Consider the following 15,963-nt stretch of genomic DNA (forward strand, 5'->3'; position numbering starts at 1 on the left):
CCCTCCCCCCATCCATCTCCCCTCCCCCATCCATCTCCCCTCCCCCCATCCATCTCCCCCTCCCCCCATCCATCTCCCCTCCCCCCCATCCATCTCCCCTCCCCCCATCCATCTCCCCTCCCCCCATCCATCTCCCCTCCCCCCATCCATCTCCCCTCCCCCCATCCATCTCCCCTCCCCCCATCCATCTCCCCTCCCCCATCCATCTCCCCTCCCCCCATCCATCTCCCCTCCCCCCATCCATCTCCCCTCCCCCCATCCATCTCTCTCCCCCCATCCATCTCCCACCCACCCCATCCATCTCCCATCCACCCCATCCATCTCCCCTCCACCCCATCCATCTCCCCTCCACCCCATCCATCTCCCGTCCACCCCATCCATCTCCCCTCCCCCCATTCATCTCCCCTCTCCCCACCCATCTCCGCTCTCCCCTCCACCCTCCATCTCCCCTCCCCCCTCCATCTCCCTCCCCATCCATCCCCCCTCCCCATCCATCCATCTCCCCTCCCCATCCATCCTTCTCCCCTCCCCATCCATCCATCTCCCCTCCCCATCCATCCATCCTCCCCCCATCCATCTCCCCTCTCCCCATCCATCCATCCTCCCCCATCCATCTCCCCTCTCCCCATCCATCCATCCTCCCCCCATCCATCTCCCCTCTCCCCATTCATCTCCCCTCCCACCATCTCCCCTCCCCCCTCCATCTCCCCTCCCCATCCATCCATCCTCCCCCCATCCATCTCCCCTCTCCCCATCCATCTCTCCTCCCCCCCCATTCATCTCCCCTCCCCCATCCATCTCCCCTCCCCCCATCCATCTCCCCTCCCCCCATCCATCTCCATCTCCCTCCCCCTCCATCTCCCTCCCCCTCCATCTCCCCTCCTCCCTCCATCAACCCTAACCCATCCCCTCCATCTCCGCTCCCCCCTCCATCTCCATCTCCCCCCCTCCATCTCCATCTCCCCCCCTCGATCTCCATCTCCCCCCCTCGATCTCCATCTCCCCCCCTCCATCTCCATCTCCCCCCTCCATCTCCATCTCCCCCCCTCCATCTCCATCTCCCCCCCTCCATCTCCATCTCCCCCCCCTCCATCTCCATCTCCCCCCCCTCCATCTCCCCCCCCCTCCATCTCCATCTCCCCCCCCCTCCATCTCCATCTCCCCCCCCTCCATCTCCATCTCCCCCCCATCTCCATCTCCCCCTCCATCTCCCCTCCCCCCTCCATCACCCCTAACCCATCCCTCCATCTCCGCTCCCCCTCCACCTCCCCTCCCCCCTCCATCTCCCCTCCCCCTCCCCCTCCATCTCCCCTCCCCCCTCCATCTCCATCTCCCATCTCCCCTCTCCATCCATCTCCCCTCCCCCTCCCCTCCCCTATCCATCTCCCCTCCCCTCCCCCCCATCTCCCCTCCCCCCTCCATCTCCCCTCCCCCCTCCATCTCCCCTCCCCCCTCCATCTCCCCTCCCCCCTCCATCTCCATCTCCCCCCTCCATCTCCATCTCCCCCCTCCATCTCCATCTCCCCCTCCATCTCCATCTCCCCCTCCCCCTCCATCTCCCCCTCCCCCTCCATCTTCCCTCCCATCTCCCCTCCCCCTCCATCTCCCCTCCCCCATCCATCTCCCCTCCCCCTCCCCTTCCCCATCCATCTCCCCTCCCCCTCCTCCCCATTCATCTCCCCTCCCCCTCCCCTCCCCCTCCATCTCCCCTTCCCCCCTCCCTCTCCACCCCCCCATCATCCCCATTCCCCCTCCATCTCCACCCCCCCATCCACATCCCCCTCCTTCCCCAAACCCCTCAATCCCATCCCCTCCATCCCCTCCTCCACCTCCTCCATCCCCAATCCCCTCCTCCATCTCCTCCATCCCCTCCTCCATCTCCCCAATCCCCCCATCCACTCCTCCATCTCCTCCATTCCCCATCCCCTCCTCCATCCCCCTCCATTCCCCATCCCCTCCTCCATCCCTCCACCCCCCCCTCTCCCCCCTCCCCCCCCTCCCTCCCCCCTTCCCTCCCTTCCTCCTCTCTCTCCCTCCTCCCATCCCCTCCCCTCTCCTCCCTTCCCCCCTCCTCCCCCCCTCCCCATCTCCTCTATTCCCCCTCCATCTCCCCTCCATCCCCCATCCCCTCCTCCATCCCACCATCCCCTCCTCCATCCCCCATCCCCTCCTCCATGCCCCCATCCCCTCCTCCATCCCCCCCTCCAGCTCCTCCATCCCCCCATCCCCTCCTCCATGCCCCCAACCCCTCCTCCATCCCCTCCTCCATCCCCTCATACCCTCCTCCATCCCCCCCTCCAGCTCCTCCATCCCCCCATCCATCTCCTCCATCCCCCCATCCATCTCCTCCATCCCCCCATCCATCTCCTCCATCCCCCCATCCATCTCCTCCGTCCCCCCATCCATCTCCTCCGTCCCCCCATCCATCTCCTCCGTCCCCCCATCCATCTCCTCCATCGCCCCTCCAGCTCCTCCTTTCCCCCATTCCCTCCTCCATCCCCCCTCCATCTCCTCTATTCCTCTTCCATCCCCCCTCCATCTCCTCTATTCCTCCTCCATTCCCCCTCCATCTACTCCATCCCCTCCTCCATCCCCATCCCCTCCTCCATCTCCTCCATCCATCTCCTCCATCCCCCCAGCCCCTCCACCATCCCCCATCCCCTCCTCCATCCATCTCCTCCATTCCCCCAGCCCCTCCACCATCCCCCCATCCCCTCCTCCATCCATCTCCTCCATTCCCCCAGCCCCTCCACCATCCCCCCATCCCCTCCTCCATCCATCTCCTCCATCCCCCCATCCCCTCCACCATTCCCCATCCCCTCCTCCATCCCCCCATCCCCTCCTCCATCCCCCCATCCCCTCCTCCATCCATCTCCTCCATCCCCCCATCCATCTCCTCCATCCCCCCCATCCATATCCTCCATCCCCCCCATCCATCTCCTCCATCCCCCCCATCCATATCCTCCATCCCCCCCATCCATCTCCTCCATCCCCCCCATCCATCTCCTCCATCCCCCCCATCCATCTCCTCCATCCCCTCCTCCATCCCCCCATCCCCTCCTCCACCCCCCTCCATCCCCCCATCCCCTCCTCCACCCCCCTCTATCCCCCATCCCCTCCTCCACCACCCCCCACCATCCCCCCTCCTCCACCCCCCCTCCATCCCACCAACCCCTCCTCCACCCCCTCCATCTCCTCCATCGATCCTCCATCCCCCTCCATCTCCTCCATCGACCCTCCATCTCCTCCATCCCCCCTCCATCTCCTCCAATCCCCCATCCCCCCTCCATCTCCTCCAATCCCCCATCCACCCTCCCCCTCCTCCATCCCCCTCCCCTCCTCCATCTTCCCTCCCCCCTCCCCCTCCTCCATCCCCCCTCCCCCTCCATCCCCCCTCCATCCGCCCTCCCCCTCCCCCCTCCTCCTCCTCCATCCCCCCTCCCCCTCCCTCCTCCTCCTCCTCCATCCATCTCCTCCATCCCCCTCCATCTCCTCCATCCCCCCTCCATCTCCTGCAATCCCCCCTCCCCCTCGTCCATCCCCCCCCCTCCATCCCCCCCTCCCCCTCCTCCATCCCCCCTCCCCCTCCTCCATCCCTCCTCCACCCCCGTCCATCTCCTCCATCCCCCCTCCATCTTCTCCATCCCCCCTCCATCTCCTCCATCCCCCCTCCATCTCCTCCATCCCCCCTCCCCCTCCTCCATCCCCCCCTCCCCCTCCTCCATCTTCCCTCCCCCTTCTCCATCTTCCCTGCCCCCTCCCCCTCCTCCATCCCCCCTCCCCCCTCCATCCCCCTCCTACTCCTCCATCCCCCCTCCCCCTCCTCCATCCCTCCTCCATCCCCCGAGCATCTCCTCCATCATCCCTCCTCCATCCCCCTCCATCTCCTCCATTCCCCCTCCATCTCCTCCATCCCCCCTCCATCTCCTCCATCCCCTCCATCCCCCCCTCCCCTCCTCCATCCCCCCTCCCCCTCCTCCATCTTCCCTGCCCCCTCCCCCTCCTCCATCCCCCCTCCATCCCCCTCCTACTCCTCCATCCCCCCTCACCCCCTCCTCCTCCTCCATCCATCTCCTCCACCCCCCCTCCATCTCCTCCATCCCTCCTCCATCCCCCCTCCCCCTCCTCCATCCCCCCTCCCCCTCCTCCATCCCCCCTCCCCTCCTCCATCCCCCCTCCCCCTCCTCCATCCCCCCCTCCATCTCCTCCAATCCCCCACCCCCCTCCTCCAATCCCCCTCCCCCTCCTCCAATCCCCCTCCCCCTCCTCCATCCCCCCTCCCCCATCCCCCCTCCCCTCCTCCATCCCCCCTCCCCCCCTCCATCCCCCTCCCCCTCCCCCTCCTCCATTTCCTCCATCCCTCCTCCATCTCCTCCATCCCTCCTCCATCCCCCTCCATCTCCTCCATTCCCACCTCCATCCCCCCTCCAGCTCCTCCATCCCCTCCTCCAGCTCCTCCATCCCCTCCTCCATCCCCCCCCATCCCCTCCTCCATCCCCCCCCATCCCCTCCTCCATCCCCCCATCCCCTCCTCCATCCCCCCATCCCCTCCACCATCCCCCATCCCCCATCCACCATCCCCCCCATCCCCTCCTCCATCCCCATCCCCTCCTCCATCCCCATCCCCTCCTCCATCCCCATCCCCCCATCCCCTCCTCCATCCCCCCCATCCCCTCCTCCATCCCCCCCCATCCCCTCCTCCATCCCCCATCCCCTCCTCCATCCCCCATCCCCTCCTCCATCCCCCTCCATCTCCTCCACCCCCGTCCATCTCCTCCACCCCCCTCCATCCCCCGCCATCCCCCATCCCCTCCTCCATCCCCCATCCCCTCCTCCATCCCCCCACCCCTCCTCCATCCCCCATCCCCCATCCCCCCATCCCCTCCTCCATCTCCATCCCCATCCCCTCCTCCATCCCCCATCCCCCCATCCCGTCCTCCATCCCCATCCCCTCCTCCATCCCCATTCCCTCCTCCATCCCCCATCCCCTCCTCCATCCCCCCTCCCCTCCTCCATCCCCCATCCCCATCCCCCCATCCCCTCCTCCATCTCCATCCCCCATCCCCTCCTCCATCCCCCATCCCCCCATCCCCTCCTCCATCCCCATCCCCTCCTCCATCCCCATTCCCTCCTCCATCCCCCATCCCCTCCTCCATCCCCCATCCCCTCCTCCATCCCCCATCCCCTCCTCCATCCCCCATCCCCTCCTCCATCCCCCATCCCCTCCTCCATCCCCCATCCGCTCCTCCATCCCCCATCCCCTCCTCCATCCCCCCATCCCCTCCTCCATCCCCCCATCCCCTCCTCCATCCCCCCATCCCCTCCTCCATCCCCTCCATCCCCCTATCCATCTCCTCCATCCCCCATCCCCTCCTCCATCCCCCCTCCATCTCCTACATCCCCATCCCCTCCTCCATCCCCCCTCCATCTCCTACATCCCCATCCTCTCCTCCATCCCCCCTCCATCTCCTACATCCCCATCCTCTCCTCCATCCCCCCTCCATCTCCTACATCCCCCCACCATCTCCTCCATCCCCCCACCATCTCCTCCTCCATCTCCTCCGTCTCCCCGCCGTCTCCCCCATCCCCTCCTCCATCTCCTCCATCCCCATCCCCTCCTCCATCTCCTCCATCCCCCCTCCATCTCCTCCATTCCCCCTCCGTCTCCCCCATCCCCTCCTCCATCTCCTCCATCCCCATCCCCTCCTCCATCTCCTCCATCCCCCCTCCATCTCCTCCATTCCCCCTCCATCTCCTCCATTCCCCCTCCATCTCCTCCATTCCCCCTCCTCCATCCCCCCTCCATCTCCACCATCCCCCCTCCATCTCCTCCATCCCCCCTCCATCTCCTCCATCCCTCCTCCATCCCCATCCCCCCATCCCCTCCTCCATCCCCCCCATCCCCTCCTCCATCCCCCCCATCCCCTCCTCCATCCCCCATCCCCTCCTCCATCCCCCATCCCCTCCTCCATCCCCCTCCATCTCCTCCACCCCGTCCATCTCCTCCACCCCCCTCCATCCCCCGCCATCCCCCATCCCCTCCTCCATCCCCCATCCCCTCCTCCATCCCCCTCCCCTCCTCCATCCCCCATCCCCCCATCCCCTCCTCCATCTCCATCCCCATCCCCTCCTCCATCCCCCATCCCCCCATCCCGTCCTCCATCCCCATCCCCTCCTCCATCCCCATTCCCTCCTCCATCCCCCATCCCCTCCTCCATCCCCCCTCCCCTCCTCCATCCCCCATCCCCATCCCCCCATCCCCTCCTCCATCTCCATCCCCATCCCCTCCTCCATCCCCCATCCCCCCATCCCCTCCTCCATCCCCATCCCCTCCTCCATCCCCATTCCCTCCTCCATCCCCCATCCCCTCCTCCATCCCCCATCCCCTCCTCCATCCCCCATCCCCTCCTCCATCCCCCATCCCCTCCTCCATCCCCCATCCCCTCCTCCATCCCCCATCCGCTCCTCCATCCCCCATCCCCTCCTCCATCCCCCCATCCCCTCCTCCATCCCCCCATCCCCTCCTCCATCCCCCCATCCCCTCCTCCATCCCCTCCATCCCCCTATCCATCTCCTCCATCCCCCATCCCCTCCTCCATCCCCCCTCCATCTCCTACATCCCCATCCCCTCCTCCATCCCCCCTCCATCTCCTACATCCCCATCCTCTCCTCCATCCCCCCTCCATCTCCTACATCCCCATCCTCTCCTCCATCCCCCCTCCATCTCCTACATCCCCCCACCATCTCCTCCATCCCCCACCATCTCCTCCTCCATCTCCTCCGTCTCCCCGCCGTCTCCCCATCCCCTCCTCCATCTCCTCCATCCCCATCCCCTCCTCCATCTCCTCCATCCCCCCTCCATCTCCTCCATTCCCCCTCCGTCTCCCCCATCCCCTCCTCCATCTCCTCCATCCCCATCCCCTCCTCCATCTCCTCCATCCCCCCTCCATCTCCTCCATTCCCCCTCCATCTCCTCCATTCCCCCTCCATCTCCTCCATTCCCCCTCCTCCATCCCCCCTCCATCTCCACCATCCCCCCTCCATCTCCTCCATCCCCCCTCCATCTCCTCCATCCCCCCTCCATCTCCCCCATCCCCCCTCCATCTCCTCCATCCCCCCTCCATCTCCTCCATCCCCCCTCCATCTCCTCCATCCCCCCTCCATCTCCCCCATCCCCCCTCCATCTCCCCCATCCCCCTCCATCTCCCCCATCCCCCCTCCATCTCCCCCATCCCCCCTCCATCTCCTCCATCCCCCCTCCATCTCCTCCATCCCCGCTCCATCTCCTCCATCCCCCTTCCATCTCCTCCATCCCCCCTCCATCTTCTCCATCCCCCCTCCATCTTCTCCATCCCCCCTCCATCTTCTCCATCCCCCCTCCATCTTCTCCATCCCCCCTCCATCTCTATTCCTCCTCCATTCCTCCTCCATCCCCCCTCCATCTCCTCCATCCCTCCTCCATCACCTCCATCCCTCCTCCATCACCTCCATCCCTCCTCCATCTCCTCCATCCCCCCTCCATCTCCTCCATCCCCCCTCCATCTCCTCCATCCCCCCTCCATCTCCTCCATCCCCCACCATCTCCTCCATCCCTCCTCCATCCCCCCTCCATCTCCTCCATTCCTCCTCTATCCCCCACCATCCCTCCTCCATCCCCCCTCCATCTCCTCTATTCCTCCTCCATCCCCCTCCATCTCCTCTATTCCCCCTCCATCCCCCCTCCATCTCCTCTATTCCCCCTCCATCTCCTCCATTCCTCCTCCATCCCCCCTCCATCCCTCCTCCATCTCCTCCATCCCCCCTCCATCTCCTCCATCCCCCTCCATCTCCTCCATCCCCCCTCCATCTCCTCCTCCATCCCCTCCATTCCTCCTCCATCCCCCCCTCCATTCCTCCTCCATCCCCCCTCCATCCTCCTCCATCCCCCCTCCATCACCTCCATTCCTCCTCCATCCCCCCTCCATCTCCTCCATTCCTCCTCCATTCCTCCTCCATCCCCCCTCCACATCCTCCACCCCCCTCATCCCCCCCCATCTCCTCCATCCCCCCTCCATCACCTCCATCCCCCCTCCATTCCCCCTCCATCTACTCCATTTCCCCTCAATCTACTCCATTCCTCCTCCATCTCCCCCATCCCCCTTCCATCTCCTCCACCCCCCGCCATCTCCTCCACCCCCTCTCCATCTCCTCCACCCCCCCCTCCATCACCTCCACCCTCCCCTCCATCTCCTCCACCCTCCCCTCCATCTCCTCCACCCTCCCCTCCATCTCCTCCACCCTCCCCTCCATCTCCTCCACCCTCCCCTCCATCTCCTCCACCCTCCCCTCCATCTCCTCCACCCTCCCCACCATCTCCATCTCCTCCACCCCCCTCCATTCCTCCTCCACCCCCCTCCATTCCTCCTCCACCCCCCCTCCATTCCTCCTCCATTCCTCCTCCACCCCCCTCCATTCCTCCTCCATTCCTCCTCCATCTACTCCATCCCCTCCATTCCTTCTCCATCTACTCCATCCCCTCCATTCCTCCTCCATCTCTTCCTCCATCCCTCTCCATCTACTCTATTCCTCCTCCATCTCCTCCATCCCCCATCTCCTCCATTCCTCCTCCATCTCTTCCTCCACCCTCCTCCATCACCTCCATCCCTCCTCCATCACCTCCATTCCTACTCCATCCCCCCTCCATCTCCTCCATCCCCCCTCCATCTCCTCCATCCCTCCACCATCTCCTCCATCCCCCCTCCATCTCCTCCATCCCTCCTCCATCTCCTCCATCCCCCCTCCATCTCCTCCATTCCTCCTCCATCCCCCCTCCATCTCCTCTATTCCTCCTCCATCCCCCCTCCATCTCCTCTATTCCCCCTCCATCTCCTCCATTCCTCCTCCATCCCCCCTCCATCCCTCCTCCATCCCCCCACCATCTCCCCTCCATCTCCTCCATTCCCCCCATCTCCTCCATCCCCCCTCCATCTCCTCCATTCCTCCTCCATTCCTCCTCCATCCCCCCTCCATCCCCCCTCCATCTCCTCCTCTATCTCCTCCATTCCTCCTCCATCCCCAATCTCCTCCATTCCTCCTCCATCTCCTCCATCCCCCCTCCATCTCCTCCATCCCCCCTCCATCTCCTCCATTCCTCCTCCATTCCTCCTCCATCCCCCCTCCATCCCCCCTCCATTCCTCCTCCATCCCACCTCCATCTCCTCCATTCCTCCTCCATCCCCAATCTCCTCCATTCCTCCTCCATCTCCTCCATCCCCCCTCCATCTCCTCCATTCCCCCTCCATCTCCTCCATTCCTCCTCCATCTCCTCCATTCCTCCTCCATCCCCTCCATCCCCCCTCCACTACCTCCATCCCCCCTCATCCCCCTCCATCTCCTCCATTCCCCCTCCATCTCCCCCATCCCCCCTCCATTCCCCCTCCATCTCCCCATCCCCCCTCCATTCCCCCTCCATCTACACCATTCCCCCTCAATCTACTCCATACCCCTCCATCTACTCCATTCCTCCTCCATCTCCCCCCATCCCCCTCCATCTCCCCCATCCCCCTTCCATCTCCTCCACCCCCTCTCCATCTCCTCCACCCCCTCTCCATCTCCTCCACCCTCCCCTCCATCTCCTCCACCCTCCCCTCCATCTCCTCCACCCTCCCCTCCATCTCCTCCACCCTCCCCTCCATCTCCTCCACCCTCCCCTCCATCTCCTCCACCCCCCTCCATTCCTCCTCCACCCCCCTCCATTCCTCCTCCACCCCCCTCCATTCCTCCTCCATTCCTCCTCCATCCCCCCTCCATCCCCCCTCCATCCCTCCTCCATCTCCCCCATCCCCCCTCCATCTCCCCTCCATCTCCCCTCCATCTCCTCCATCCCCCCTCCATCTCCTCCATCCCCCCTCCATCTCCTCCATCCCCCCCTCCATCTCCTCCATCTCCTCCATCCCCCCTCCATCTCCTCCATCCCCCCTCCATCTCCTCCATCCCCTCCATCCCCTCCATCCCTCCTCCATCTCCTCCATCCCTCCTCCATCTCCTCCATCCCCTCTCTATCTCCTCCATCCCCCTCCATTCCTCCTCCATCTCTTCCTCCATCCCTCCTCTATCTCCTCCATCCCCCTCCATCTCCTCCATTCCTCCTCCATCTTCTCCATCTCCTCTATTCCCCTCCATCCCCTCTATTCCCCTCCATCTTCTCCATCTCCTCTATTCCCCTCCATCTTCTCCATCCCCATCCCCTCTATTCCCCTCCATCTTCTCCATCCCCATCCCCTCTATTCCCCTCCATCTTCTCCATCCCCATCTCCTCTATTCCCCTCCATCTTCTCCATCCCCATCTCCTCTATTCCCCTCCATCTTCTCCATCCCCATCTCCTCTATTCCCCTCCATCTTCTCCATCCCCATCTCCTCTATTCCCCTCCATCTTCTCCATCCCCATCTCCTCTATTCCCCTCCATCTTCTCCATCCCCATCTCCTCTATTCCCCTCCATCTTCTCCATCCCCATCTCCTCTATTCCCCTCCATCTTCTCCATCCCCATCTCCTCCATCCCCCCCTCCAACCCCCCTCTATCTCCTCCATCTTCTCCATCTCCTCCATCCACATCTCCATCCCCCCTTCCATCTCCTCCATCCCCCCTCCCTCCTGCATCTCCAACCCCCTCCCCCCTGCATCTCCATCCCCCCTGCATCTCCATCCCTCCATCCCCCCTGCATCTCCATCCCTCCCTCCCCCCTCCATCTCCATCCCCCCCTCCATCTCTCCCCATTTCCCCCCCTCCCTCTCCCTCAGTGATGCGGGGTTTAGTGGGTATCAGTGTCCCTAGAGCTGAAGCCAGAGAAACCTCCCAACAGCCCCATACCCCCCAACAACAACAAAAAACAACACCTCCCAGAGTGACACCCACCGTCTCACACACACATACACACACCCAGAGACAGAAGGGGTGGGGGGGGGGGGGTGAGGGTTGAAGGCAGGCGGGTACTTACAGTGCACTTTGTTGGGGTTGAGTTGTTTGCGGCGGGACATGTTGCTGCTGGAGCTGCTGCTGATGCTGAGCCGCCCGGGCGACCGAGGGACCGGGCACCTCCCTCACACAGACACACACACAAAAACTTTTTGTGTTGTTTCTAAACTTTGTTCCGGAAAGAAATCAAAATGGCGTTAGTGTGGATGTGGATAGGCAGCTCACCTCCCTCCCTTCTCCTCTTCCTGGAATGAGACAGATAGGAGGGAGGGAGAGAGAGAGAGAGAGAGAGAAAAGAGAGGGTTAGCTGCTGCGAGCTGCTCTCTCTCTCTCTAAGTCTCTAAACCTGATAACTAAGCTCATCACGTGGGACTCACTCTCTCTCTCTCTGGTCTCCTAGGGACGAACTCTATTCCCTTTGCCTTTCAATGTGAAATAAACACAAGCATCAGCATCATCTACACAGGAGGGGTCTCTCTAGAGCAACACAAGGAGGAGGAGAGAGAGTGAGAGAGAGAGAGAGAGAGGGGGGGGGGGGGGTATGGAGAACAGGGTTAAAGAGAGAGAGAGAGAGAGAAACCTGTGCAGGTACCAACCGAACTTCATCCTCCTTCTAACTCCCTTTTTCCCAGAGTCTGGGACTCCAGAGCTCCACCAGGGGGAATCAACTCCAACTCTATAATAAAGTACACAACTCTTTCAGAGTGCATGGGTTTCTTTTTTTGTTTTAAATAGCATCGGAATCTCCCCCCCCCCCCCCCCCCTGCTTGCATCAGCCCTCCTGCCTAAACGGACGGTAGACGGCAGCTTTTGTGGGTACCGAGTGTTTATTTCACTGTGGATATGAAGTTCTCTGTCTGTCTCTCTCTCTCTCTCTCTCTCAGGAAAGTTGCATCGTTCCTGTTCAGTCGCTGTTCTGGAGAAAGGGAGGTTTTCATTTTTCTGCAGACTGTCTGTGCGTCGCTGCTGTGGACTGGTATCTCCTTGGTCAACCGTTTAATTCCGGAGGGGTTTTTTGTGTGTGTGTGTGTGTGTGTGCCCGTCCTGTACTTTGCAAACTGTCCTTGATTTTCGAAATAAAATGCGAAAGTTAATCTCAGCAATTTGCAGATTAGGGAGCAGGTTTTGAAATCCCATCAAAACTGATACTGAAAGCATCTCGTTGCACCAGCGATGTCTGCGCGCTGCAAAAATAAATACTTTTTTTTAAAGTTCGGAAGACTTCCAGTTTGCGTTATTTGATCATTTGTTTGGAAGTAGTAAGTCTTTTTTAAAAAAGGTGATATTGAATATGTAAATTACACTGGCTTTTGCATGTTCCCACATTTCCTTGTTACCAACTATTGTCAAACTGACGCCAGTGTCTTTCCGCTGCACTGTCTCCCATAGATTGTAGTTTCAAAACTCAAATTATGTGGAAGTGGCTTTCTGTGGTACCAACGTTGCAGCATAAATACATATGGATTTTAATTGACTAGTACAAAATGGATCCCTTTACTCTTGACATCTGAGTATCTCCTAACCAGAAGCTGTGGGTGAAATGCAGTCCCCTAACTTGGACTCAACCGTATATACTGTTTAATATTTATGAAGTAACACATGTTGCATTTATGTTTTCCTCCCCAAATGTATACCTTAGAGAAAAAAAAGGTACTTATTTCCAATCTTAAAATATAATGGACACAGACAATTTATCTGATGTAATGCCTCTATTTCTGTTTTTTGGATGTAGTTAGGCTTGTTCAGCCTGTCCTGAAAAATAAAACTTCTTTACTAATTATCACAAGTGGTTAACCCTTTGGTTAATTTCTGCACCGTTGTATTAATTTTTTTTGTTCATTACAAATTACTGTAAGTAAAAAAATCTATATTCAATTTTTAAAAGTGTTACTAATTGTAATAATTTTCTGGGTGTAGGAAACGTGGGAATGCTTTATGATATTTAAAATATCTTTTAGCGTACAAAAAAAATTAAACTTGATACTTTACCAGGTCTCATGGATGGAAAAATGAGTGGCACAGTGACTCAGTGGTTAGCACTGCTGCCTCACAGTGCCAGGGACCTGGGTTCGATTCCAGCCTCTGTCTGTGTGAGTTTGCACATTGTCCCCATGGGTTTCCTCTGGTTTCCTCCCACAGTCCAAAAGATGTGTAGGTTAGGATGGATTGGCCAGGCTAAATTGCCCATAGTGTTAGGTACATTAGTGAGAGTTAAATATGGGGGTGAACAGGTCTGGATGGGTTGCTCTTCAAAGGGTTGATGTGGAGTTTTTGGGCTGAATGGCCTGTTTCCATACTGTAGTTATTCTAATGTAAAAATGCCATCAGTGTAAGTCTGCCTAATGGAAGCTCTACGCCATCTATAAAATGAGTTGACTTATTAAAATAATAGCAAATCTTTTATTCTCTCTACAGTTCTATTTATACCTGTTCACTACCATCAGTCCGTATCTAACATTTAACATCATGATGAAAGTAGCATAACCTTAGTTTTTAGACTTCACTGATACTTATTTTTTCATGTTGTAGTCAATACATTCGCATACATGTTAGGCTGTTCTGTAGACAAAGAACAGGTACAGTTCAATAAGGAGTTTACCAATTGCAGTTAAAAGGTTAACAAATGTATTATTGAACATCAGTAATTAAGGTCAACTAATAGAGTTCAGGGCAGATGAACTTCAATTATGTTATTTTGATGGACAAGATGTCAGAATGGAGGAGAGTAAAGGTGCCACCCACATATATTAAAATAATAATTCATAAGTAATTTTTCATTCACTCGACTGTTGCTGGACTGGTGTCATAATCAATGAAAGTTCTTTCTAATCTGATAAAAACACAATTAATAAGCTTCTGCTATTTGACAAATGATGTATAAAGATGCCCATAAAGAACAGACAAAAGGGATGGTCTACACAAATCAATGTTACTAATTATTGTTAGAGTACAAGTTTTCCCTGTAATTCCAATTCAAGATTGTTGGTGATTATTCATTTTTTAGTGTGAGCCATGTCTGCAGAATATTATTACCTGCTGTAATTTTGTGTTTACAGCATGTTGCATATTCAGATCTTGTCTTCTGAGTATTATTGAGTATGGCATTGCTGGACTCTCCCAGAAATGGTGTGTGCATTTTGCTTTGAGTGTTATACCCACTTTGTCCAGTTATAAAATGGACTAACATCAAGGGTCTGACACTAACTTGATGTGAACTGCATGTTTTTAGTGGGTTTTTTGACCCCACTATGAATTTTTTTCAAGAACAAATTAAGAAAGGCCAGACAGAAACATTGTCATGATTTAGATTACCTACAATGTGGAAACAGGCCCTTTGGTCCAACCAGTCCACACCGACCCTCCAAAGAGCAACCCACCCAGATCCATTTCCCCTCTGACTAATGCACCTAGCACCACAGGCAATTTACCACAGCCAATTCACCTGACCTGCACATCTTTGTGACTGTGGGAGGAAACCCATACAGACACAGGGAGAATGTGCAAAGACACAGACAGTCATCCAAGGCTGGAATTGAACCTGGGACCCTGGTGCTGTGAGACAGCAGTGCTAACCACTGAGCCACCGTGCTGCCTTTTATTTTACCACTTGTCTTCAAGTAACATGAATGAATCAATACAGTGGTGTAGAGTTTCCTCTTTGGGTACGGTTGGGAAATTGAATCTAAATTTGCACTTAAAATTGTGCTCAGGTTGAAATTCAAGTTTCTGTCAAAATTCATTATTATAAATGCAAATCTAAAATTCTACATGAATCATGCAATTGGCAAGTAAATAATTGTTTTCCTGTTGAAACATATTCGTTAATGTATTTAAGAATGGTAACCTGATACACATATATTATTACAATTGGATATTTGCTTATGAACAAAATTAAGCATGGTTAATATTGGGGTTCATTGTCTACCTGTGAGTGAATGCAATTTTAAAATAACCATATGGTACTTGATCATTTGATAATTCCAGTGGTGTAATCCAGACAATTTCTTACTAGGTCACAGGATCCTAATTTTGTTTCATTGGCAGATTTTGAAATTGCAGCCACTATACTAGGTTTTAAGTCATATAAGAGTGAGGGTCCCAACACAATTTGGAGATCTCCACTACAAATCTTCCTCTGACCTTTAAAACCCCTATTAACCAGTACTCCCTGTCTTCTGTCACGCTACTAATTTTGTACCCCTGCTGCTATTGTCCCTTCCTTTCATATGAAAATCTGCACACAAGAAAATGAACACAGCTCGCAAAAGTGTTTCTGAACCACAACAGTTGAAAACTTATCTTTTTGCCCTGAGATACGACTAGTTTTTTTTTAGATTACATTACAGTGTGAAAACAGGCCCTTCGGCCCAACAAGTCCACACCGACCCGCCGAAGCAAAACCCACCCATACCCCTACATTTACCCCTTACCTAACACTACGGGCAATTTAGCATGGCCAATTCACCTGACCTGCACATCTTTGGACTGTGGGAGGAAACCGGAGCACCCGGAGGAAACCCACGCAGACACGGGGAGAACGTGCAAACTCCACACAGTCAGTCGCCTGAGGCGGGAATTGAACCCGAGTCTCTGGCGCTGTGAGGCAGCAGTGCTAACCACTGTGCCACCGTGCCGCCCACCAGGTTGTGATCTGAGTCAGAGATCACAGGGAAACAAAACAAATGAGAGTGGGTTTGCCTGCAGCTGACTTCAATGTAAATTTTGCCCAATCTTTGGCCCTGGTTTGGTTGGATTGCAGTGATGTGACTGGTCAAACCTCAATGACACTGTGCTTCCCTGCATCAGCGGATCATCTTATATGAGTCAATCAATTGACTAAATGCTCTCTGTGGTAGGAAACAGTGAGTAACAGTCAATGGATCTTTTCTGGGCTGGAGAGGTCAGTGCTGGAACTCTTGATTTTCTTGATGTATATTAATGATCTCGAGCTTGCAGATGACACAAAACTTGCAAGGATTGTAAACTGTGATCAGAATTGTGTGGCACT

General features: G+C 57.4%; 1 protein-coding gene across 1 annotated transcript in view; it reads right to left on the reverse strand.

Annotated features, from left to right (window-relative positions):
* rreb1a (ras responsive element binding protein 1a) overlaps window positions 1–11,459 on the reverse strand; it is a 235,269-nt gene extending 223,810 nt beyond the window's left edge. The window contains exon 1 of the mRNA XM_043719503.2: window positions 10,978–11,459. Coding sequence (XP_043575438.2) covers window positions 10,978–11,017 — 40 coding nt within the window. The 5' untranslated portion in view covers window positions 11,018–11,459. The remainder of the gene's footprint in view (window positions 1–10,977) is intronic.
* Window positions 11,460–15,963: the final 4,504 nt, after the last annotated feature.

This window comes from Chiloscyllium plagiosum, unplaced genomic scaffold, assembly GCF_037043375.1.
Source record: "Chiloscyllium plagiosum isolate Xiang-an unplaced genomic scaffold, Cpla_swu_hap1 HiC_scaffold_34, whole genome shotgun sequence".
Taxonomy (NCBI): domain Eukaryota; kingdom Metazoa; phylum Chordata; class Chondrichthyes; order Orectolobiformes; family Hemiscylliidae; genus Chiloscyllium; species Chiloscyllium plagiosum.